General features: G+C 38.9%; 1 protein-coding gene across 7 annotated transcripts in view; it reads right to left on the bottom strand.

Moving 5' to 3' along the window:
- Positions 1–26,722, bottom strand: part of st3gal3b (ST3 beta-galactoside alpha-2,3-sialyltransferase 3b) — a 70,723-nt gene that overhangs the window by 14,484 nt on the left and 29,517 nt on the right. For all 7 annotated transcript variants that reach the window (XM_057333187.1, XM_057333186.1, XM_057333191.1 and 4 more), the window contains 6 exons: positions 25,507–25,549; positions 20,631–20,723; positions 15,471–15,565; positions 7,944–8,007; positions 7,088–7,183; positions 6,762–6,948 (listed from right to left, as the gene is read on the bottom strand). In XM_057333187.1, coding sequence (XP_057189170.1) covers positions 6,762–6,948; positions 7,088–7,183; positions 7,944–8,007; positions 15,471–15,565; positions 20,631–20,723; positions 25,507–25,549 — 578 coding nt within the window. The remainder of the gene's footprint in view (positions 1–6,761; positions 6,949–7,087; positions 7,184–7,943; positions 8,008–15,470; positions 15,566–20,630; positions 20,724–25,506; positions 25,550–26,722) is intronic.

The following is a 26,722-nucleotide window of genomic DNA, read 5'->3' as shown; positions in this document are numbered from 1 at the left end:
CGCCTCATCTCCAGTTGAACGCTTTGGAGTTTAAAAGGCGAGGCAATTTATTTGAAGGGAGGCAAAACTAAGCAAAACATGTAAAATACAGCAGATCTGCAGATCGAGCAGCACTGAAAAACAACATTTAGACCAAGAGCTTTAATGACTGGTATAACTGAAAATACAAAATCTGAAGATCAGATTTTTAAAAAGATGCCATAGAGAATATACATTCATATACCTTGAAATATGTTTGGAATGCACTTGTTTTAATCTCTAATATATGTGAAACTGTGTGGAGCCGTGTAATTCATTGCTTAATCCTCTATGGGGCGGAGTGAAAGCGCTTGCTTTGATCAGGTTTACACCTGACATGGACTTATATGACGGGCTGGGGAAACTTCTGAACCGGGACTTCCTTCTAAAGATGATGTGCATGGAAACCTTACCTGGCCACTGCAATGGACTCAAGCAAAACGGGAACAGAAGATATCAAGAGATAATCCTACAGGTGCTTGCATGAGGAAAAAACTAGCCAAGGGCTCCTTTGTATTTGTGAAAACGGTATCATGCTTCTGAAAATAATGACACAGGGTGTCAGTGACTAATAATCAGTGTTCTTGTGTGCACAAACTTTGTTTTAAACAGATGTCTACACATACATTTGTTCTTTATTTCCTTTTGTCTATAAATTGTTTTGATAATTGTAGAGAATTATAAATAAAATTGATCATTACGATGAGCCACATTCACACGAATTGTAAATGACTGAAATGACATTCTCGCTTGCCATGTTTCTAAGGCTATGAAGAGTCTATGATTTGTCTGTGATAATTCACATACAAATACATGTGCCCGTGTGAGGAGTGAATGAGACCCAACTACCCAATAACCTTATAAGCCTTTCTACTAAACAAATTTCTCAAGGCGAAGCATGCACAGAAACAACCAGAGGAAAACGCAGGCTATTTTGAAAAAGTTTCCTGTTTATCTTTAGCGTTATATTTAGAAGGTCAATAAACCTGGGAGGTACGCTGTTAAAGTGAAATGATCTGTTTTTATGATGTGTGCTCTAGCTGACAGAGCTCTGTCTTAAGAGGCTCAGGCATGCTGTCAGACAGATGTTGCTTCCCCTGTTGCCATGATCAGAATGCCTATAAACGTATCATACAGGGTGACAAATCTGCTTAAATATCAACATGCAAATGTATACCACCACAGCTAGATACAGCTAAACTAAAGCTAAAAGCCAGATAAGACAGAATAGGCTGCACATAGGCAAAGCATTTAGCCCTGGGCCATGTGTGATTCATATGAACTTGAGCTTGTGTATAAAGCTCCAAAAGTTTACTCGGAGGGCCCCTACAGAAATGTGCATGTTTTGTGGAGCACTCATCCAGAGCAGGTCAAATATACAAGATCTAGATCTTGTTGCTCTCAACTGAGTCAGAAATCCCAACTGCATGGAATACTCCAATGTCATTTCTTTTGTTAGTAGGAATCTGAGGTATTTGCTCATTTTCTTCTCCTTTGTCCCAGTCGTGGCCCCCTCTTTGCCATGAGAACCGTGACTTTCTCCATTTTCGACTTGCTTCTCACCTTCACACATCATAAGACAGAAAAGGACAACTGCCCTCTCAGTGTTAATGAAAAGCCAAAAAGCAATGGGTACCTGATATGAGCTTGGTTACAAAAAGTGAAAATGTTGCCCTAAGCACGTCAGACATACGAGTGAAAAGCAATTTCCCATCTCATCCTACATGTCCTGTATCGCTCCAACTCCACTGTAGGTTTTCCATTTCCTTTAACACCAATCAAAGTTGACTCCATGGGAAGATCTAGTCTTACTACTCCAGCTACACTGATGAGTTAGTTTCAAATATATTTTAATAATAAACATGTAAACACAAAATGTATCAAGTGAAATTAATTTTTCATACAGTTCCAACAGCAATGAATTAGTGACTCTCCGGTTCACACCGCTCACGTACTCTGCAGCCTGGTAAGAGGGGTTCCACTTTTAAAGGGGTCATATGACAGGGCTAAAACGGATATTATCATTTGTTTTAGATGTATTGCTATGTGTATACATGATTTAAGGTTCAAAAACGCTGTATTTTCCACATACCGTGCATGTTTGTATCTCCTCTTTTCCCCGCTTCTCTGAAACGCGCTGATTTTTTACAAAGCTCATCGCTCTGAAAAGCGAGGTGTGCTATGATTGGCCAGTTAACCAGTGCGTAGTGATTGGTCGAATACTGCAAGCGCGTGACGGAAATGTAACGCCTCTTACCATATTTGGAACATCAGGATCCAAAGCAATTGTACTGACAGGTATGCCCACCTTACTTGCGTTTACATTTGGGCGGTCATAGTCAACTGACGTAGATTTGTGGGGGTGTGGTTACACGAGGCGTTTCAGGCAGGTCTGGGTGAGCATTCGCTTTTAGATAGAATGCATCTTTTGTTCCGACACTTAATTTTTGCAATTTTACGTGTCTAATACATGCATGCGCAACTTATAACACACCAAAGACACAGAAAAACACGTATTCGCGCCATATGACCCCTTTCAAAAAGATGTTTAAGCCTTCATTACCACAATGTACTACAGATGTGTTACAGAATGCAAAATTCTCCTGTTTCACTACTTTGGCACTTTCAAACGCAAACATCCACATGCCCCGTCATCAACCCCTGGCTTGATGCCTCACTAGGTCAAAGGGAGAGACAACACCTGCATCAAACTCAAAAAATACACAGGTTTCTAAAACAAACTATGCTACAAAGGGCCAAAAACAGTCCAAAAAGACTCGACACACATAACAGGTCTGCACACAAAAAACTAAGCTTTAAAAACCTGCTTAGAGAAAAGTACACCTCTATAAAATATTCAATCGGTGGATTTCATAACTTTGGTCCTTTGGTCGGCTGCCATGTCTGTGTTACAGTCTGCTGTGAGTCACCTTTCCTGGAGGTTTGTGAAGTAAACACAGGCACGCTCTCTGCAGGCATCAACACAGATAATCATGCACACAACAGTTTGTACTCCAGCAGTTGCATTTTGGCATACAAATAAAACTAACACGGACAAAACCACAAACAGGCTATGATGCGCTATGCAACATGCCGCCACACGGAAAGCACCTTCAATAAAAAACAAGAGCTGCTTGAATCCTGAACCCTGAAGGAGTGTCTGATACGTGACACACTTTAGCCGCGGTCTTACCATGTAAGGCTGAAATAATAAGGGATTAGGCCATATTGGAAAAGGAAGTGATGGGTAAATACATTCAGACAGAGAGCAGAGGATTATCTGGTAAATGGTATTCTGAATGAAAATAATTAACGTGGGATCTGCGTGCCCCCCGCAACCTCCAGGACTTGTTCATTCAATTCATTCTCATCATATACGATAGACGACTGCCTCCTTCATTTGCTTTTTATTTCAAGCACCTCCAAGGTCTTACATCTATTTAAAAAAATCTCTAAAACATGGTAAAGGTGAGCAAAGTTAGATGCCTAAGGTTAACAAATCTGAGGTGTGTTAAGTGGTTACTGTTAAAGGAACCTAGTGGGTTCAAAACAAATTTGGCTTTATGACCACAGAAACTAATTCTCTTACCCCTTTAGTTTGTAAAAACATGCAAAATAGTGTGTAAAGTAAGGCACTTAAAATGAGGTGAGGGACTGCACGACTGATAAACCTTAAAATAACTACTTTCGAAAGTAGAGCCATAAGACTTAACATATGTGAGACCAGATTGAATTACCTACTAAACTTGCTTGTCTTAAATTTATTTTTATAAACGTGCATTGGGATCCTGCCATTGTTCGGTTACTAACATTTTTTCAAAATATCTTCTTTTGTGTTCTGTGAAAGAAAGAATGTCGGGGAACCGAACAATGGCGTTACCCATTTACTTCTACTGTATGGACGCAAAATGCAAGTCATTCTTTAAAATATCTTCTATTGTGTTCTGCAGAGGACAGAAAGTCACACAGGTCTGATATAATTGTTAGAAATGAAATACAAGCTATGTTTTGGTTTTAATCAATCAGGAATGTCTTCCCCCACAGACTGTCAGGATCATTACTGTAAAAGTTAAAATTATCGTCTCGACTGCATACTCCAATGTTCGAACCACAAATATTTCTTAAAGAAAAAAAAACTTAACACATTAAGAATGTTCATCATGCTTCTTAACAAAACAGCTCAATTGGTAGAGCCAACTACAAGCCCGGCAGAATTTTCTGAAGACCCTACACAAGAGCGTGAGAGTTCATTTAAGAGAACACCCAAGCATTGGCGAAAGCGTTCATCTACTGTTCTGTCAATAAAAGAGATGAACTGAAAAGACTTGCATTCTTTCCATCAGCGAGTATCCACACAGCGGAGAGAAAAGCACTTCAAAGCAGCAGGCTGCCACCGTTCAAAGTTACGTCAGTCAGACTCTTTGAGATTAAAAAAGTGAGGAGTTAGTGCTATCAGAGGATTCGGCACCTAAAGTCTACATGCCTTTCCAAAGCTAACTGCCCACACAGCCACTCATGCCTTTGTGTGTTCATCTCTGCTCAGGGAAGAGGAATGGAAGACATTGCAACACAATGAAGCTCAATCGCTGCTGTCACTGCTTGAACAAACAAGGTGTTTTCTGTTTCCCCACCAGGTTTCTGCTATTAAAGACAAATGTTAATACGCCGGCCAAGCAGCGGCAACTTCAGCGCAAGTCACTCAACAGCATTTTCACCACGCCGATGATATTTTCCAAGATATGTCTTCAGACCTACATGAGACTTGAAACCGGATCGCAGGAATGCTTTTGTTTTCAAACACGAGTCGTATTGTATACTGTTGTTAGGGAAACAGTGTTTGATAAGATTTGGCGTGATTAACCATTGCGATGAATGTCTGTTATTGTTTTGAGATTACTCAAATTATTAAAAGAAACATCTGTGGTAGGTAAAGAGAGCATGCACCAGATAAACGCCTAGTCAAATTTTCATCGGCCCAAAAATACCATCCTTTTTACTTGCCAGTTGAAAATAAACACATCCTAAGTTAAACTGTTTGAGAAGGGAACGAGGGAATGCGCGGGGCTGACGTCGCTCTGGAGTGAAGAATAGACGTCCGTGTCATTTTTCATCCATAAGAATTCACAACACTGATAGGCTTCATTTGTCAAGTGACAATCGGTTAAAAAGCCACTTTAAACATGATACTCTTACAACTTAATACATACACGGGAGGTCACGTTGAAGACTGGCCGAATATAAACATCTTTTACAGCTGTGGCTGTCTGCGGTTGGAAGAAAAATAAGCGCAGACTAGATTTTTACATTTTCGGAATAAAACCAAATGCCCAAACATGATGGTGGGGTACTGTGGGCAGATGCCTCGGCAATGCTATTTGGTGGTTGAGGTGTTCTGGGTGGTTTCTTATTAGTCTTAGTTAAAAGACCCCACCCCAAAGTCTATTTGATATTCTGGTCTCTAAATGTTGCCTCATAGCAATAATAAGCACCGTACGCTAAAGCAAGCAGGATGTTTACTACTAGTAATATAAATTAATAGCTGTATTTAGCATCGAGAATACTGTTACCATTTGGCAAATGTTTAAACATCCAAGTACCCATTAGACTCCACTATGGCGTGAATGTTCAGTTTCCCTCTTTCTGGTTCAACCCACATTTTAAAAAAGCAAGCAAGCTATTTTGTTACCCAAATCGTGCTTTCATCAGTCTTCGTCCTCCAAATGCCATTTCAAACATTATGGCAGACACATTGACCCCTCATTTGGTGAAGGAAATACTTCTTTTCATGAGATCAAAGCCAATGTATCAGAAGCCAGAGGGCAGATCAATTATCTGAGCACTTTCCACTGTCCAGCTTGTTACGATCAGACGTTCAGACAAATCTGGCCCTTGTCAGAGGGGAGGGGGGGTAATCAAATAGCTCACTATTTTTCTTCCTCTGTCGACTTTCTCGCATACTGACAAATGTCACGCAAAATTTCCCGTGCCGGTCCCTGAAAATCCAGCAGCTGTGCTGGCCGGGAGCTCGTGAGGCACAGCGCCACCGGATTCCCACACGATAATAACGGAAAACAAGCAGGTGTGATGCTGAGGAACACAAGAATATTCCAAAAGAAAGATTGTGGAGGAAATCACACATGCTGACCAACGCCTTGACCTGGCAGATCCATATTTTCATGACAGACGTTTGGAAAAGTTAAAATGCGTCCTTGAATAGCTGAGCCAATTGCCTTCAGAGAAGAACGGAGTGCTTATGCTTGCTCTTTATGTGATAAGAAATGGGATGGAGGCAGAGTCATTAAAACTGGTGTGAGATAAGAGAGAGCTCATTCAAACGGAGCGACCCTCTCGATTAAGAGGCTAATTCACTAGATGTCACTCAAAGCTGAAAGGAGATGGTTTTACCACTTGCAAAATATGATACAAAACTCTTGGAACAATACATCTTTTTCTTTAACCAGTTCCTTAATCGAATTCCTTTCATTGCAAAAATGTCAATGCAACATGTTCGACATTGTAAAAATGAGCACTCTAAATGCATGTGAGGTTTAAAGTATAATAAAACAGAGAGAGATAAAACTTCAAGTCCAAGGTAGTGCTGAATTAGAAAACAACTCGTAAAATGTCAGTCACTCGTGTCATGCCAAAATCAAAGAACTAAAAAGGAAAATAAAGTCATGATACCAACAGAGTGTTACAAAAAACAAGACAGTATATTTACGTACTACTGAACTGAGCCTTACCAGCTTCTTTCCGAGGACCATCTGCCTCAGCCATTTAAAGTCGAGAGGTTTAAAAGCAGAGAAGACAAAGAGAGAGTCTTTCTCATAGCGCTCGGGCTTCTGGATGGCCCCCTCAGGGTAGGTAATCCTCAGGGTGGTCTTCGTACCTACATCTCTGGTGTAACCACTCACTGGTGCCTGATTGAGCCTAGAGATAAAAAACACACACACACACAATAGGATGAACATGCAAACAGTTGCTTCTAAATGTTCTCCCCTGGTATATCCATACTTTTAAAATGAGGTCACTGTAGATTGGTTCATTAATTGATTTGGGCACAGCTCACCTCACCACAACGTCATATTCGTCGATGCGCGAGCCCAAAGACTTGTTGCTGAGGATACCGCCGTTACCTACTATTATACATCTTCTACAACTCAAACTGCAAGGAGGATGTAAGAGAAGACAGGAGTCACTAATTCAAATCCATACACATAATTATTATGCCACTCAGCATGTTATACGTGACTGAAGAATTCACATGGCCCTATTTAATGTCACACACAGCCACACAAAAAAATAAGAAAACACTCCAGTTTTGCATTTAATCAGCATTTTGATATGTATTGTGGCAATTCCAGTCCAGTGGCTGTTGAATTTCAATAGAAACAAACCCAAGGCATGACAAAATCACCCAACAGCAATGTGAAAGAATGAGAGAACGCTACTGTAATATATACTGCAAAAGCTGTGAAAAAACAGGATTATTTAATCAAATATTCAGGAAGAATATTTAAAATCTAAAAATATTGCATCCTTTTTTATAATATTATATCTATAATATTATTTATTTTTTATTAACATAAGGTACATGGTTTGTCACAACTAATAACTTAACCTAAATAGCTAATAACCTTAACAGGTGAGAAAACAACTTTAATACAATTACATAGCTATATTTTGGAACAATGAGGTTTAACTGTGATGTTAACTGAGATATTTTAGAAAATTGTGAGAAACAGAAGTCAGATAAAATGTTGCTTGTCTAGCTTGTAAGTACAAGCTAACATAGTCGCCAGGTTGGTTAGGACAAAATCTCTGATTTACATGGAAGAGATAGCTTTGTTGTTTTATCACCTGGTTAGGACACGCCGTGAGGACTTTAGGCAAATTATTTCTTAACATGCATTTAAAAGTCTTACCTATCCAACTCTGGACCCAGCCCATAATTCTTTGTGTCAGTTAAAATAGCATCTATGATTCTTTCTGTCGAATAAAGATAAAAAGACAATCAAACATCTACAGTACACTCCTTCTGGCCTAATGTAGAAACATGGTTGTTATTCACTTGAAGACCCCTGGAACTTTTATTAGCAACTGGAAATAGGTTGTTACCATTTTGGAAAAAACAGCCTGTAAAAGTGGAATGCCATTCGCAAACAAGCAAAAAATTCCAGTGACTGAGACTTTGCTCTAAGCATGTCACCTCATGATGTAAATTTACAGGACTGTTTGGTCATAGCGATCATTCCTGCGATACCCTCATAGGCATTTACGGCAGCCACGCGTTGTATTGTGTGCTATCAGTGAAGACACCAGATTTCCTAGTAAGGGTACTTTAGCATTACAGCGACCCATCGAGCCCTCGCTTCTCTACGCAGACTATAAAAGGCCAAAGATGTGAAATAGCCATTACTGATCAGAAAACTGTAGTCAAAAAGCATTCAAGGGCTGACTCATTTTCCCAACACGCCCTAACTGATCTTTATTTGTAATTGAGGAACCCAAATCAAGAGGTTTTAGGTATAATGTGTAAAGAAACACTTTGGGAGGTCTGCTAGATACTTTGCAGCACTTGTGAGGCGCCAAATCTACATCTGTACATAATTCTACCTTTTTTTCTTCATCCGGTGGTTTGAAAGCATCCACCCTAATGACTACCATTACCCTTTCTGACAACAAAGAGTTTACATGTGACATTATCTTTTTTATTGCCAAAGACGTTGTTATTGAGAGGCAAACACACTAGGATGTACCAGTGACGTCGCCTGGGTTGGTTCGATTTGAAACAAACGGTTGCCATTACAAGATTAAATCGATTCCGCCTCCCAAACGGGCCATTCAGTATAGTGCGAAAACTGTTGTAAGAACTCAAATTCCTGTTGTGTGAAGTATTAACCCTAAACTGTAACCTTAATGATTAAAAGGCATAAGGGAGCAGCCGTCATTGTTTGGACAAAGTGTTGACAGCTTGCATCAAGCATCACCACTGACTGAATAAACAGCAGAGGGACCACACTTGGATAAGGGTGGAATGTGAAACAAAAAAAAATTAAGAGCAGGTTTCAAAAAGAAACGGGAAGAGCAATAGGTTCTAATTGTTTTAAAATAATGGGATAAACATGCCATCCAAGTATCACTACTGGCAGTTTAAACAAACAGGACCCTCACCTTCTACATACACTGTTTTGGCAAGGGACATTGGCGTCTGAAATATAGTGAAAATGGTTGGGTACGATACAGATGCTGAGAATGAGAAGAGCTAATGCGCTAGAGGCTGCTGTCACGGAAACCTCTGAAGCGTGACTTTCAAAAGCAAGGTTCTTGCATGCCAGGTAATGACACATTTCCCTCATTTCACGTTTGGCGTGAAGGAATTTTGTTTAAAGACTAATCAAACACACTCGAAAACTATCTACACATAATTTACAGTGAATATTAGTACTTGCTCTTAGGAAGTCTGCCAAAGAGTCAAAGTAGTTGAAAGTGACACTTCATTCTGAGTCACTGGAGACACTTAAGAGGCTACCTAATACTGTAAGACACTTAAAAGGCCAAACATACAGTCAAAACAGTCTTAATGGTTTATTCGCCGTCATATTTCTTTCAACCGTCTTTAAGGGATTTTGGGATTACCCTATGGTCGACGCTACCGTGCGATCTGCAATCTTTTGAGTGAGGGGGCGTAATCAAGAGCAGAAATCACAAAGTCGTAGGTGGCCACACAGATCAAAATTGGAAGTGAAAAAAACAAGACATCTATTTTTATGCTTCTCCTGCCCTATGACTTAAGAACCGTTGTGGAGTTCTATTCAAGAACCACACGTATCACCTATCCGAATGAAAAAGTTAAAAGCGGTGTCACGCCATGCTCGCGATCCATGCAGAAAACAGAAACCAGGTGTAATGTAAACATGGGACCTATTCTTTTCAAAGTCTTCATGTGCGTGGACACGGCAGCCCTTCGACAAACACAAAGGTTACATTCAAGGTACCCTTACGTGCACGTTGCCCTCAAATGCTGGAACATTTGACAATGTGGTGAAATCCAAGATGTAATCACACTGTAATCCCGAACAGTACAAGCTACTCATTAAAAATGAGTTAACTGTACTCAAAACTGAAATAGTCCTGTTTACTTAAGACTTTAAAGTGTCCCAGATAGCAAGCAACTAGTGTTGTCACGGTACCAAAATTTCAGTAGTCGGTACCAATACCAGTAAAATTCCACGGTTCTCGGTACCAATTTCGGTACCAAAGCAAAACACCAGTACATGCTAATTGAAACACAATTTTATTAATAAAGCTCATTGTTAATATAAATGTATAAAAAGCAATGCCATTTTGTATACATGACGTATAAGTTAATTGTTGCTGAAACTGTTGTGTGCTCACTGGGGTCTTTCATGCTGATGAACATCCTCCTCAGTCTGCTGCTGTATAAGACAAATAGAATAAACTTCAGTAAGTCAACTGACTGAACAAACATGCATATGCAATATTAGAACAAACCTCAGTTTTTATACTGCATTTACACAAGATTACTTACATTAAGGTAACTGTATATTAAAATAATAAAAGCAACAGATAGATTTTTATTTAGATTAAATGTGAATTTTTAAACCTAATAGAGTTATCTATCCAAAACATACACATTGCTAGTCATACAGTTAGAATGCTAGTTTTCTAGCACATAGATTTCAGATAGGCCTATATAAAATAGGTACTGTAAACCCCATCCTGTCCTCCCACTTATTTTACCCCATTACAGTTATAAAAGCATTAAATGGTTAATAAGGACACTTGACTGGATTAGCATTGGCGCTAACAAATTACCACGCAAACAGGGACGTTTGTTTAAACGTAACCTTTAACTTAACATACAGTATGCTACAACATTCATAATGCAAACACGAACAGAATTTGAAACTTACCGCTTGAACTTGTTAACTTAAATCCGGATGCTTCCTCGTTTCACCACAAAACTCTGTTCGTTTTCTTCGTGATATGACTTTAATCTGAAGTATTTCTGTGCGCATCTCTTGTGGATCGGAGCCGCGCTTATCCGCTCATCACGTCTTATTGCGTCTATAAAAAGTTTCCGACTGACAACCTGTCAGACAGAGCATCAGTACCCGGTTGACCCGGTACGTCGGTGGTACCGGGTCTTATGAAAATTAGGTATCGACAACTTTTTTATTTTTAGGTACCGACTTGGACCCGAAGTACCGGTACTTTTGACAACACTACAAGCAACCATTGAATACATTTTTAAAAAAGGCTGAAATTTAACCTGACTACCATTATTGTGATCAGTGTTTGCTTTAGTTGGGCTCTTGCTCTTGTGTTTCACTACTAGAACATTTACTTAGCTTCTCTTTGACCGCTGAAACAGTGTGTTAAACCTGTTTGTTTGGGGTAAAAAGCAAAGAAATCCGGTAGCTGATTTCAATTGGTGATCATTATGAATCACTATAAAGAGCAGGGGCGGACTTACCATTAGGCAAAGGTAGGCAATCACCTGGGGCCCCGAGCTACCAGGGGCCCCCAAAAGAAAGGGGTGGACTTAACCAATAAGCTATGTCAGCAGCCACGTAGAGCCCCAAGTAATCATCAAAATAGTCGGGATATCCCTGTTAACGTTTTAAGTTATTACATCTGTACGAAGGCACTCCCCCCATTATAGATTAGAGTGGACCATTCCATTAGCACCATATATGCGTGAGACGAGTTCGACACCAGCTAGAGAAAGTTAACGCAGCGGCGGAATTAGTAGAACTACCCACAGCGAGAGTGTCATTGTGTGGTACATTAGCTGCAAAACGAAGTAAAAGTCGCAGGGAAATAAAACAACAAAGAACGCAGCTACACCAGCGCAGAGGAAAAAAGACGATTTACAAAAGATTGTTGCCAAAGTGTCTGCTTTTCCCCACACAAACTCCACCGCTGCTCCTACAGCAGTAGCGCCTCTCTCTCCCACCAGACGCAGCACTCTCCCGGCAACGAGCAATGATAATGTGCCCGTGAGTATTTCTCCATGAACACCGACAACACAGTTATAATGACTGACAACCAAAACATCTGTCAAACAAAGAGCGCTGTGAGCTTTGTAGGAGAGAGCGGCCAGTTCAAATGTAGAAAGGTTTGACTCCGCTGCGCAGATCGATGGGCACATAAAGACATAATATAATAACGTCAGTGCAGTGCTAACGATTCATACTGTACGCACTAGTACAGAAATTTGGTCACATTTAAATGCATGAAAGGACAGAGAGAGGGCACACTTTGTATATAGTAATCCCAGATCAGGGTTTTTCCTGCTTAAAGAAATTGGAGGCGGCCGCTTCAATCAAATTTCGTGCCACGTTAGACTCTCGTCAAAAATATGTCAAGTGTCTTCACAAAAAACACTGCGTGCATTATTAAACAGATTGTCATTTGTAACTGCAGTTACGCCACAATGGAGGTGCTGTTTCGTTACCAGCAGTGAGACGCTGAAGAGTTCAGTAGAAGAGCTACAGTATATTAGGAGCTGTATTAGCTGTGTTTCACGGCTGTTCAGGAGTTTTACGTTCAATTTACATTTTCTTGAATTTCTTGAAAAGATTTCCTAAATTAACTTGCTGTACATCATTATAATGTTTTTAGCTGTTAAGTTGGCTCGTTGAATCAGCGTTATTCTGTACACAGCGAGTTCGCCAATAAGAACGCACATAGCGATCAGAAAGACTCGCAAACAAATGACTCCATTGAACCAATTCGTTTACACAGAATGTAAGAGATCAGTGAATCGTTCAAAGCTCAGTGAACTACAAGAGAACGTAGGGTGTGAATGAGCTTTGCTCATTTAGTTAGACTGTATGAATCTCAACAATGGTGACAATCAACAAAATAAAAATTCATGCTGCAATGCATGCTGGGTAACATCATAGTACAAAACTCATTCATGATTCCCAGCATGCATTGCAGTTGATCTGTTTATCTGAATTTGTTTGATAATTGTCACCATTGTTGAGATTTGTATTATGAGTAGGGTTGGGTACCGGACTCGGTACTTTTAAGGGCACCGACCGAATTACGTCGGTACTACTGAGTATCGATTCACATTAAATCAATCGGTGCCAAATTTCGGTACTTGAGAATGCATCTGGTACTGCGCGTGAGCATGTACGAGAGAGAGAGAGAGAGAGAGAGAATTTTACTTCACGCAAAGCGAAACTAAAACCGCTAATAAAGCAGGCTGTCCTTATCAACGTACAAAATGAAAATAAACACTCGACTCTACATACGGTTATCATATTTATATTATTTGTTTCACTTGTTCTTGTTTAGAAAATTAAGCGTACACTCACGTTAAGGAAATGCGCGCTCAGACGCAGCCGGCACGCACACACATAACACTGCGCTGAACATTTAAGTTTGTTAAGGCGCTTTGTGTTTTCTGTCCACCAATGAATAAAATCATCTCATGAAGTCCCGAAGCAAAGTTATTAGTGACAGATTAGAGCAGTCGATGTTAAGAGGTGAGTATGGCAACCGTCAAGGTGCAGTTTAAAGCTGTGAACAGCGCCGCAGGAGACTGATGCACATTTACACTATGTATTATTGTATGATCAACATATGTAATTCTTTCAGTATCTCTGTTAAAAATGTATATTACAAATCAATCTGTTAATTTCAGTAATGATGCTGTTAAAATTTTTTTTGTAGACTTTTCAAGTTTTGTTTTTCTATATTTTCTAATGGTCTGTTAATGGTGGAGGCCTCATGGTTTAGGTAAATTATCACACTGCATGAATAAATGATTATGTGTGTGAGGAGGAAATAGAATAAGCTGGTTGTAATAATAACGCTGTAGTTATTTCTATAGTCTTTGTGTAAAATTTCAACAAAATGTTTGAATTGAGAGGTTTGGACTTTTTTTTCACTGAAATAAATAAAGTACCGAAAAAAGGTACCGTTTGGTACCGGCACCGAATTCCAGGTACCGTTTTGGTACCGGTACCGGCTAAAAAGTGAACGGTACCCAACCCTAATGATGAGTGTTGATGTCTAAGTGTGTCAGTAAATTAAAAACTGCCCTCTAAACAGCACCGCCAAACTGTGCCTATATAATACAACATGTTTAAATAGCGTAGCGAGTTCTATTTTATGCATGTACTGTATGTAATTCGGCAGTCACTTCTGAATCTGTGATGCAACATCTTGGCATCTGTAAACAAGAAATTGTGACCCTATCTGTTAAAACCAGGTTAAAGTCCCAAAATCGAATTCTGAGAGCATTAAAGTTTGGCTTCAACCATTAATTTTATTATGATTTCAATGCTTGACATGGCCTTACTCAGTCAATATTAAAGATTTCAAGGTTATATTTTCAAAAAATGCTCTTTTATTGAAAATGTATTTCATTATGTAAAATGATTTTACATATAAAAATAGAAAATGGGTTTTCACAGGCAGGGACACAATTAATTGGTTAATTAATTGGTTAAAATATACCAGGGTTTTTCCTGCATAGAGAAATTGGAGGTGGCCGCCTCCGTCAAATGTCGTGCGCCTCAGGCTCTCGCCAAAATTATGTCGGGTGTCTTCACAAGAGATCATTTGTAATTGCAGTTGCGACATTACGCCACAGTGGAGGCGCTGTTTCGTTATCAGCACACTGAGGCGCTAAAAAGAGTTGCAGAACAAGAGTCAGCCTGTGTTTCACGGCTGTTTGTTTTGCATCCAACTACGTTTAATTTCTTGAAATTTATTAAATTAACATGACGTACATCATTGTAATGTCTTTAGCTGTGCAGTTGGATCGTTGAATCAGCGTATACTGTACACAGCGAGTTCGCCAGTATGAACGCACATTGCGTTCAGAACAACTCGCACACGAATGACTCATTTGAACAGATTCATTTAAACTATTGAACTTTTCAGTCACTAGCGAATATAAGAGATCCTTGAGTCATTTAAAGTGAACCACAGAGAATGCAAGATGCGAATGAGCTTTGCTCATTTAGTAAGACTGGTTAATTCAGTTGGCTATTGTGGGCTGAAAAGTTAGTTGAAAATGATAAAAAAGCTTTATTTGATTAAAAAAACCCATTTCTGATTGGTAAATAAATAAATAATAAAAGTAATGTTTTATATAACTTAATAATTGTCATTTTTATCTAATTTTATTAGAACTTTTAATATGTCAAACTCAAAGTCACTTTGGTTAAGCCACTTAAAGGTACGGTAGGCCTACATGTGTGTGTGTGTGTACAAGATCAGGATGGCACCACCTCCGCCTCATTTTGAGCCAGGAAAAACCCTGTATACTTGTATGTGATGTGTCTTGATGTCAACGTCCTACTAGCCAACCCACATAGTGACTCTTTTTGCTTAAAACTGCCCTCTTTCAGAGGCGTTGTGACCTATACGGAACACTGAGGATGATAAAAATAGATACAAACCTTGTGTTTTGAATCCAAATGGAGGTAAATAGTTGTTAACTTTTGCAAGCCGCTTGAAGTTTCGATCCAGAAACATGGAAGCTGGCTTACTAAACCTGCAAAAACATACGGAATTTAAATTAATGAATACAATCACACTGGTAATCTAAACATTAATAACACTGATCAGAATGATAACAATGCGTTTTGTCTAAAAACAACTGCAAATTTCCCACAATACCAAAAATAACTCCATCCACACATGCAAATTCCAAAAACATGGCTTGTTTGATTGGGCAAACAACACATTCTCTTTCCTGGACATTTGGAGCTTGGGGAGGTTTAAAGGGGTCTTTGTCTGTGAGAGGTCACACCTCTTCTCTGCTTGACCCATGGGTAAAGCTTAAGACACTGGCTGAACCAGTTCCAATCAATCATGAATCCAGGCCTCCGTTCACCCATTCTCATACAGAATACCATACCCGGCGGCCATTTCCCAGCACACCCCCCCAAGCCTAGATGTGCTACTTCTGGAGGCGCAAGCACAACGATGAATGCTTGTGCCTCTGACCCGCAGATCCTCACTGTCATTTCTTATCAGCTCTGTCTGCTACTAAAGGGCATTGCAACAACAATTACAGCAATACAAATGGGAAACTCTGAGGAAGTGGAACACTAAGTCCATTACAGGTGGCAGTAGGAACACATTTTTCATTAAAGATCCCTTTTAGGCGTTTAATTAATTTACCGATTCATTTAAGAACAAGAAGCAAGGCTTCTTGCACACAAATCAAAATACCTTATCAAATTCGGATACCGAAACCCAAGTGTCCAACAGTGACTTCCCATAAACATGCAGTGAACGCTACCTCTCTTCTGCTTCTGCAAGTGCCCCCGCACGATGGATTCGTGTTTTTATGACCTTACCGACTCGACAGGGTCATTCATTTACAAACACAGGGATCCTGCAGCTTATTTCTGTTTTCCTTTTTTCTTCCAGGACTGTTCGGTTTAATTTATGAAATCTGCAGTAGATTGGTTGATAGGGAGACTAAAAGGGAGAGCTTGTTGAGGGTTACAAATGGCTAAAAAAAACTAGAGCCCCTTAAGAAACCAAAAAAATAATCATGGGCCAATAAATAAAATGCACGGGTCATTTAAATTACAGATTTGCTTTTGGCAACATGACCTTCACTTTAAATGACCGTTTTAACAAAACATAACCAAGGAATAGGGTTGCATATAAACCAGCTAAATCGACAGCATTAACATACATTTTATCAGTATGCGTGTTCCCTGGAAAGCGAATCTGTGATCTTAGTACTGCCAACGCAATCCTCAACCAGTTGAATATTTGCTTGAGAATTGCACATATATACACACAGCAATATCAGACACTTGTAGAAAGGGAAGAATGTCAGATAGAAATGGCAGGAAATGAGGCAGAGAAATAAATGTGCTTGCTATTGGAAACTGTCTAACCGACGCCGAAAAAAGTGCATTCATTTCACATACTAATTGCTTAAGGCCAGGGGATGTCCAACAGTGTCAAGAAAAAGGACGAACGTTCACATACACTACCTGATAAAAGCAGATGAAGTGATGACTTGCCAAAACAAACTGTGATTAATTAACTTGTGGCTTGTGGGGTCCGGGCTAACTTGAATTATAAATAACTGGGTGCAAGAGCTTGAGGCCCTGAGAGAGACAGGGGTCTGCTTGTCATAATGGGGTCTTGAACAGGAGGCCTGCGCAGATTGCGTTCATTTCCTCATGGTTATCTCTTACTGGGGGCTGTATTTTCATAACCGCCCACTCGGGTTCACTCAAGACATTTGATTTAAGAGTTCAATACTAACAATTTTGGGAAAGGAGCGGAGGTGTTGAAAATAAAGTGGATTCCAGGCGTAAACCAAAGACTGAACTGACATGGGGGGGCTGGAATCAACTCACCTTAGGTGGTTTTCTTCTATATGCGTGTAGCGAGGAAGGCGGGACGAGATCCGTGGGGCAGGAAGGCGGGGCCGGTGGCGTGAGTGATAATGAGTATCAGCTGTACGCGCACCGGTCCCGCATGCCTCACGGCTCTCGTCCCGCCTTCCTCGCTACAATGCGCAATAAAACCAAATCCCTAACAAGAGTGATAAGAGACCATTCGAGAGCCAACATCCTGCACATCCCAAGTGGGCTTTATTCCTACTCAAACACTTGACATATAAGGTTATTTGATCAGCTGCAAACTTCAAATCTATTCAAATCCATATTTTTTCTAACACTAGCAACTCCCATGAAAATAGGACATGGGGGAGGAAATGAAATAGTGATACTGTATCTTATTCAAGCTTGTCTAGTCCAAACCAAGAATACATTTAACATTAAACAAGGAAAATCCGAAAAACTTGCTTCTTATCAATGAGCTTTTTTTATTTAATTAAAGGTGTCATGAATTATGACATCAATTTAAACCTGAGCTTTTGTTATACAAGAGGTAATCGCATTCAAGCGAACATCCTGTAAGTGTCAGAACTGAAAACCCCCTTGTTACTGAAATTACAAATTGTATTGACACCAGGCCCAGCGAACGCTGGCTGGAATGCACCCGTCTATGATAAATACTGTAGGTTAAGCATCGCCTCCACAGAAGAATATTACTAGCCCTGCCCACTGGTTCGCACATGACAGTACTGAAGTAACACAAGTTGCGCGGAACCAGATAGAGCGAGCAAGCAATAAACATGCCGTAAAGATCGCAAAATATTGTGCAGTGCCTGGTTGTGGAAAAACACAGTCGCTGCATAACCTTCCTTCGGATTCCGACATTAGTAATGCGTGGTTGAAGTTTATTTTTAAAGACGTTCCAGCTCACATGGGTAAAACATTGAGCGTTTGTTCGCTTCATTTCACCGCGGATTCCTTTGTGAACACGGCCCATGTCGACGCTGGATTTGCGGAGAGACTAAAATGAAAAAGCAGTGCTGTGCCTTCAATATTGAATCCGACAGGAATGGCGCAGCAATCTTATGCGAGTAAAACATATTTGCACTACTCATCACTATTGCTTTGTTAGAGATCGCTTGACATGTCCTGATAATGTGTAACCTAATGTTACGTGTCTAACCAAATTTACAGAAGGCTCCAACTAAGTTTACTACGCGAACTGCTATCCAATCATAGCCCATTAAAACCGAGCGTTTGTCGAGACGGCCTCAAAACCCTGGTAGAAAATAGCCTATTACTTATTGATTTTGATATTTTCGAATGTAAAAACCACGCGAACGTCATAAGTAGACCTCATACAACAGTACAAAACAATAAAAAAGGCCAGTTCATGACACCTTTAAGAACATTGTTAAATACATAATTATAATAAAACATTTTTAGATATTACAGTTGACCAAGTATAGTCTCATTAAAAAATGTTTTTGAAATCACAAAAACAACACAATGGTCAAAGATTCATGTGTGCATCATGTTAGTTTAAAAGAAATTTCAATCAAAATTGAATTGAATTGACATTTTCTCACAAATGTATCACGCTTCTAAACAAGCTTTTTATCCACACTGAAAAAACTCTTTCCGAGCTGAAAGGCTGTCCATTCATTTAATCAACTGAAGAATTATTTGGCTCATTTCCCACATGATGTCGAACCTTCAGTTTTGTTCGGTCAGTTCGAGAGAATCATCAGAGGGGTATAGCAACAAATCAATAATGATCTTTATCTTTGTTTTTTGAAATGACAAAATATCACAACATTTGATATCATTTAGTCATTTAGTTTAGCATCGTTCTTGGTTCTGCTTACAAAAAACAATACATAATTAAAATCCTTTATTATTTTATATATACTTTTTATCATTTTACAAGTAGTGAAAATATGTGTGAGGTTGCAGCGGTTGCTTGAGAACCATCACGTGTTAATTAGTGGCAGATTGTAGACACTGTTAACATGCCGTTAATTGAGGGAACTGTTAAAATGTCTCGGCCACCAATTCAGTCACTGCTGGGTTTTACGGCTCTCATGGTGCTTGTGCTGAGTCTACATATACAGGGCACATGAAGACCACTCAAACTTCTGCCATCGGTTTGTCGTTAGAATTCTTAAAACTTCATAAAACCTTTTTTACTAATATTTTTGTTTTGTTAGCATTTGTTTACTCAATCCAGAACAGCCTTTGACTAAATGATGAAATTCGACTTTGATTAAATATTGTTTTTGCTATTTGTGCGATAGTTGTTAAAGTCCTTTCCAAAATAATCTGGCTTGATTGGTGGACAAGTTATTTCTAAACAATCTTTACAGTGATGAGAGAAATATCCATGAACAAATCGCACCGTGACTCATAACGTTCAGTTCTTGCTGGGCATGCCGCGGTGGAAAAATGCTTTATGCTAACAATGACTGTATGCCAGTAGGAGAATGATCTTAAAGATGAGAGAACAATGGTAAATGGATGGCGGCAAAGAGCGAAGGATCTATCAGAGGCCTGTGACATCATAGAGGGTTGTCGAGTGCTCTGTGACATCATTCAGAGTGAAAAAGTTGAATCATTCAGTCCTCCACAGTGGCTGCTTGACAGGACTTTTTCCTCTTTGGCTGCAAAGACAGAACCACTGTCCACTTCCACAGAAAGTTACAACAGGCACATTGTAGATCAGGAGGAAGTGGTTGTTTGTTGTGGTGTTTCACAAATTAACAAAGGCTTAAAAAGATCAGAAGAGCAGCTTTCTGTGATATTATGAGATTAGCCTTAGGGACTTCGTAGTTGAGGAATGACATAGTGTCTTTCCAGTGCTGATGCGCGTATAGTAAAAGTCAGGCTGAAGAAAAGCTGTGGTTGGCAAATCAGGGTTAAACCAGTGAACCTTCAACAAAGCTTCCCCCATTGAGGTTTTATCTAATTCCGTTGGACGATGCCTGACATCAAAAGCAGGTTTGACAAAAAGATGAATAGATCAGAATAAAAGGCAGATAAAAACACAGCAAAGCCCTCTTTGTCTTCTTGCAACTAAACTTCTATACCATCTGCCATCTTCAATGATCCTTTCTTTGAAATACGATACATCTTTTCTAAAAACATGACCACATCCAGTATTGCGTCAATACACGTGAAAAAGTAAAGGACTCCAGTGCAAGTTCTATGTTGTTTTTTGGGGTGTATGCATTAAAAAGCAGTTCATACTTTGGGTAGATAGCAGTCATTTTGGCAGCTGCATAGCCAGGTTTGCAGGCTCCTTCGCTGAGGTTTCCATACTTGTAGACCAGCTCCGGAGGCCTGTAGACACAGTAAGAGAGGAGAGGAAGGAGGCATTAATTGCACCAAGACAGAACAGTAAATATTAACCCTGACATAAAGTGCAGCATAATGATCCTACAGGGTAATAGTGAGGTACTGAGGGTTGTTTTATCTGAAGTGGGATGTGGATACGTTACTTCCAACAGTGTCAAATAAATTAAATAGAAGAAACGTTTTTGTTTGGTAATTGTTGAACTGTTTTCAAATGGCTTTGTAAAAGACCCATTAAAATGTAAACTTTCAAATAAGTCCTTGAAGAAGAATGCTTCTAACCAAACAGTTCTTGAATCCCACTGACTACCATAGTAGGAAAAATGGCATTATAAATATCTTTGTTCTTATTTTGAAGAAAGTAGGAAAGCAAACAGTTCTGTGGCATTTTAATAACATAAACATTTTTCCTACTATGGTAGTCAGTGGTGGCTAAAAACTGTCTAGTTACAAGCATTCTTCCAAATATCTTTCTCAATGTTCATCAGAACAAAGACATTTATACAGATTTTTAGGTGAACTGTCGCTTTAACCCAAACCTTTATTTCAAATCGCAAGATAATATGGGACTATTAAAACATTGGCGAAATACATACCGGCAAAAAATCTGTGTACAATTTCTTGTACAATTTGTATACAAATTTCTCTAAATGTATGGGGGAAGCTGACACTCTCGCCCACAAAACGGAGAAGCATCATTAATAATCTGCAGTACACAATGAGAGCAGTTCAAATAAACAAGTAAGGAGATGACAAGTCTGAATCTGAGAGACCAGCAGAGAGAGAGAGAGAGAGTGCTGTGCGAGATCATGAGACTATCAGAGATTGGAGGTGGGTGAGAATGGACACATTCTGGCTGGACCACCTTGTTAAAGTGCATTAAGCAGCAAGTTCTATAATAAAATAGGCGTTCGGAGGTTACGCTGTTACCACACATAAAAAACCTTGTAAATCACTGGCATCATCTAAACACACCGTCCTACAATAAATGCCTTTTCAACAGTCAAAATAAAAGCAAAGCCACAGGACACTTGTTTGGTGAAGCCTTCATTTTGATGAAGTGCTTGGCCCAATGGGACAGTGTTGTATTTTGCCATTGTGACAGCTCTGAGTCTTTAAACAGCAGAGCGGATGGTGGATTGAGGCCAGGAGCGATGATGAAGTGCACCACACAGACAGCGTCAATGAAATTTAAACCTGTCGACGGCTTTGCTTATTGTATGTGTGCGCGGTGTGGACGGACGCGTCTTCTCTGATGCTCAACATTGAGAGATTAGGGCGAGGTGAGAGTCTGAGAATTCAGCCGTTTCACCGATGAAATGTAAACATACACCTACCACACACAGACCTGCAATATGTCACACCTTAACAGCTCACAAGGTCAGCGGAATAGATTGCTCAAAGATACACTGATGGCACTGAAGGGGGTCAAAAGTCTTTTAAACCTTTTTTGGTACCACACATTGGGCCTCATTCAGGAAACATTCGTAAATATATGAGTAAATTCAGTAATTTGCACGTAAAACAGACCTTCCTGAAAACTTTCCCCCGGATTCACAAATACTTCGTAAATGTCAGATTTGATAGTAAAATGTGTGTATGTTAATGAATTCCAATCACTCGTAAACAGTGCGCGCATGCGCGCTCATTCACAATTAGCATAATCCCCGCCTATGAATTACTGCTACGCAAATTATGTATCTAGGAATGCCGGAATCCTCTGGACTTCATTCTCTAGTTTGGCACGTTATATTGCATAAATGCATAAGATACTAATAGGCTATATGCTTACCAATAAAGTAATCAATTAAACTGCTTTGGAGGCACAGAGCGTTATTCCGGAGATGAGTTGGTTGGTGTGATTTAGAATATATCCAGAGGTGGGTAGTAACGCGCTACATTTACTTCGTTACATTTACTTGAGTAACATTTTGGAAAATATGTACTTTTTAAGTAAAATTAAAAGTGTGTACTTTTACTCTTACTTGAGTAAATTTCTAATAGAAAATCTGTACTTTTACTTCGTTACATAACTTACATTGCGTGACGTTCCTTCGTTCCTTCATTTTAAAATATGCTTTTTAAAACGCGATGTATATTTCAAGGTTGTCGTCTCTTTTTACGGGCATTCCCGAGTGATCGATTCTTTTGAGTCGATTCTTTTGAAAGCATTAATTGAACAATGGGCAAAACCATTCATAGGCTAATGAATCAGTTCAAATGATTTGTTCAGTTCGCAGCACGATCTGAATCATCTGAAGCAGGATTACTCACTCCTCGTAGGGCGAAATTTAAGAAGACGCAGAACACAAAGAGCGTTGGATGAAGTGGATATTAATCTATATCTATACAATCAAAACTGCAAATGTGTCATATTGTTTGCCAGCAATGATAAATGCCCGCCATATGCGCGCACCCGCGCGACCTGTTCGTCAGACACAGCAACATGCGCGTTACCTGTCAGACACAGAGACGTGGGCTTGCAGAAATATACATTTGAAGAACAGAAGGAAGAAAACTTGTTGATGGGCGTGTGGTTCACTGTTTACTGTTTGTTTACAAGTAAGAGCGTTTCACAACACACACGTGACACAACACGAGAAAACATGAGCTTTGTTCAAAAATGTGTATTTCATTTAAGAGAGCACTGCAGATGTTCTAGATCATCTTAGGAAATGCTCTGAGTTTAGTTCATGCTTTAGTTTGACATGGTCTATTATTCTAAATAAGTTGTGTAAACTACATTGACATCAGGACTAGATGAAATTTACAGAAATGCTTGTCTCTTCTGTGTTTGTCTATTCTTTAGTCTCTCTAGTATATTGCAAAGATATCTGCTTATGATAATTAAAAATATTGATTAAAATGTAATATTAAAATATTGGCGTTAATATTAATTTTATGTAGTAGGCCTATATAATCAGATACAAAGTAACTAGCTACTTGAGTAGTTTTTTCATTGCATACTTTTTTACTTTTACTCAAGTAATTTTTAAAACAGTGACTTTTACTTTTACTTGAGTAACAATTTCTCTAGTTACTTGTACTTTTACTTGAGTAAAGATTTTGGCTACTCTACCCACCTCTGAATATATCCACAACAGTTAGCCTACTAGTATCTTATTTTGAAGAATTTTACTTAATATGAAAATGCAGTAACTATTAATATTAACTTGTCCATTGTTGTGTATGATGGTTGGTCAATGTAGTGTTTGTCCCACCTCTTCTCCACTGTGATTGGACGGCTGTGTAAAAAAGGACAGTGACAAAATGCAGTGGCATCAGTTTGTCTAAAAGAATACAGAACGTTACGTGCGGATTGACGCACTATTTACACGTGGTATGGAGCAGGTGTAAATTTCTTTCGTACCAACTAACATTTTGAAAATACATACATTTTCATGAATCCGAAAATTTACTTCAAAAAGACATTCCGAACGATTTACACAAAAAATCGCTCTGCTCGTGTTTCATGAATGAGGCCCATTGAACGCACCTCTATTTTTTTAAATGACAATGCTGAGGCAATGAAACTGGTAGGAATGTTTTGTTAACCTAAAATGGGGAAACAGTTTTGAAGAAGCACTTTTGGAGAAGCAGCAGAGGACATTTTTAAACATCTCAAGTGAGGAGGAGTTTATTTTCAAAACATATTAAAGGGATATTTCACCCCAAAAACACAATTTCCCCATGTTTTACTCACCCTCAAGGGTCCTATTTGTATATGACTTTTTTCTTTCAGAATAATGCAGTTGGAGTCATAAAACCAGAGAATTGTGGACGAGATTTTGAAGCTCCAAAAAGTGCATTTGGAGCTTCAAAATTTCGTCCACAATTCACTCCCACTTTAAAGCTTGGAAGTAAAAGGGTACGTGATATTACAACTCCGACTGGGGAAATAATCAAATAATCAATGTTATAAGGTTCTCGGTTAAAATAATTTTTCTAAAGTACCAGCAGAAGAGCTTACTTTTATCAGATTCTGTGTGAAGTTAAAGGAAACTTAAATGACAAATATATGGGTAATAAATGTATAGAAATGATCTTGAGACCAGCTTTAATCTCATTGGTTATGAGAAAAGATTAAGCATTTATTTGTTCAAATATGCCAATTGTTTTATATTTTTGATCTAATGCAATCCAGACATGTTTAGGTGAGACATGAGGGTCCAAGTACTGTTACAGGCCACTGTATAAACAAATATAACATTGTTTAATATACAGCCGTGGAAAAAATGAGACTATTTCGAAATTATTTACAGTTTTTCTGAATTTATTATTTGTAGGTATGTGTTGAGGTAAAATGAAAATTGTCGTCATATTCTGTAAAGTACTTATTTATTATAAGTACAATATTTCTCCCAAATTTCAAATAAAAATATTGTTTCTATTTGCAAAAAAATAAAACAGGAGAAACAGGTCAAAATAACAAAAAAGTAATTTTTAGACCTCAAATACTGAAAAGAAAACAAGTTCATATTCACGTTCAAGCGATACATCAATAATATTTGTACATGCATTTAGGAAAAGATAAAAAAAATTGCAACAACCTCAATTTATCTCCGTTTTCATGTGTCTTGTCATGCTGTCAGTTGTTTACATTGCTGTTGGATGACTTTGTCAATCCTGAGGTTTGATTTTGATGAAATTCAACAGACACTGGGCTGGAATGACCACTATCTAGAAATGCTGCTTAATTGAACATTTGGAATGGTCTCTTAATTTTTTTCCACGGCTGTATATACTTACTGACATCACACAGAATACTTACAGCTTTGTGTCCAGATTCACCAAGAACCCTTGCTTATCAAATGCTGTAAAGAAAAAGATGACAATTACAACTTTTATACTATTACAACAAACTAAAAGCGAACAACAATAAAACTGTAATTATCACTCTTTATCCCAACACCATTATGTATACCAAAATGCTTCTTTAGCACATTTTGATAGTACTAAAGATGCTACGTTAGCATTCCTATTTCATCCCAGGTTAGATCATCATCTAGAGGGAGTTTAGCATACTGTAAAGTATGTAGAGGCAGCAATATCAGGTTAGGCCAGCCAAAACATTCCTCAGATCAGCTGTGAAAGTGTGTTAAAAAGCAGTTTGTCCACCTATGCAGGCTCCTTTAGATCATAGGTGTCTATGAGGTGTCAATAAAGCTAAGCCCTAAGAAAGAAAAGAAAGTGATTGAGGGAAAAATTAAAACAGTAAACCAAATCACGGTCATTGTTATGCCTAAAGTGGTCTACGTCTTTCAATTGTGATAAACCAATAAAAACAGTAACAGGCTCGACTTGAGCATGCATTTGGTGGTAGCCAGAGCAGTGCAGCAAGAAACAAAAACAATCAAGAAATTAACAAAGAAATCAATTATCACGCAGACTGGAAAAATGAACTCATTAACAGGACTGATGAACAGATAAAAAAGACATTAATTCAGCTTTTACATTTGCGTATTAGCAGCACTTGTAACATTCAGAGTGCAAATACAGCATCAGTTAGTACAGCACTACTAATCGTATTGGCACTAATGCATGGAAAGGGAGGATTTGAGAACTCCATTGAAGGTCGAAAGTCTCAAGACAAATGCTGCAGAATGGAGAGGAGGAAGTGGTTAGAAAGTGGCCACTGCTGAAACCAAAATAATCCTTTAGAAGAGGCTATTATTCAAAGCAGCATGTGGTTGGCCAATCTTTAAAAATGTCACAGGTTTAACTGCCTTGCTCAGCGCCAGCAGTAGTGGGACCTCAGCAACATGCATACTCTTAAATAACCTTTGGGATTAGACCTGACCCCTTCAAAAAGATCTATGCTTTGAGATGTTAACTGAAGGTGCACAGCAACAAATAGGAAACGAGGTACAGTAGCCGCATATGTAGTAAAAAAAATGTGTTGTTTTTAATATGCCACACACACTGAATTTTTTTCATGTGCCTTAGTAGATTTTATGAAAAGAAATTAAAATATACTTAACATAATT

Source organism: Triplophysa rosa, linkage group LG5 (assembly GCF_024868665.1).
Source record: "Triplophysa rosa linkage group LG5, Trosa_1v2, whole genome shotgun sequence".
In the NCBI taxonomy this organism is placed as follows: domain Eukaryota; kingdom Metazoa; phylum Chordata; class Actinopteri; order Cypriniformes; family Nemacheilidae; genus Triplophysa; species Triplophysa rosa.
This window is presented reverse-complemented; position numbering and strand designations above follow the sequence as displayed.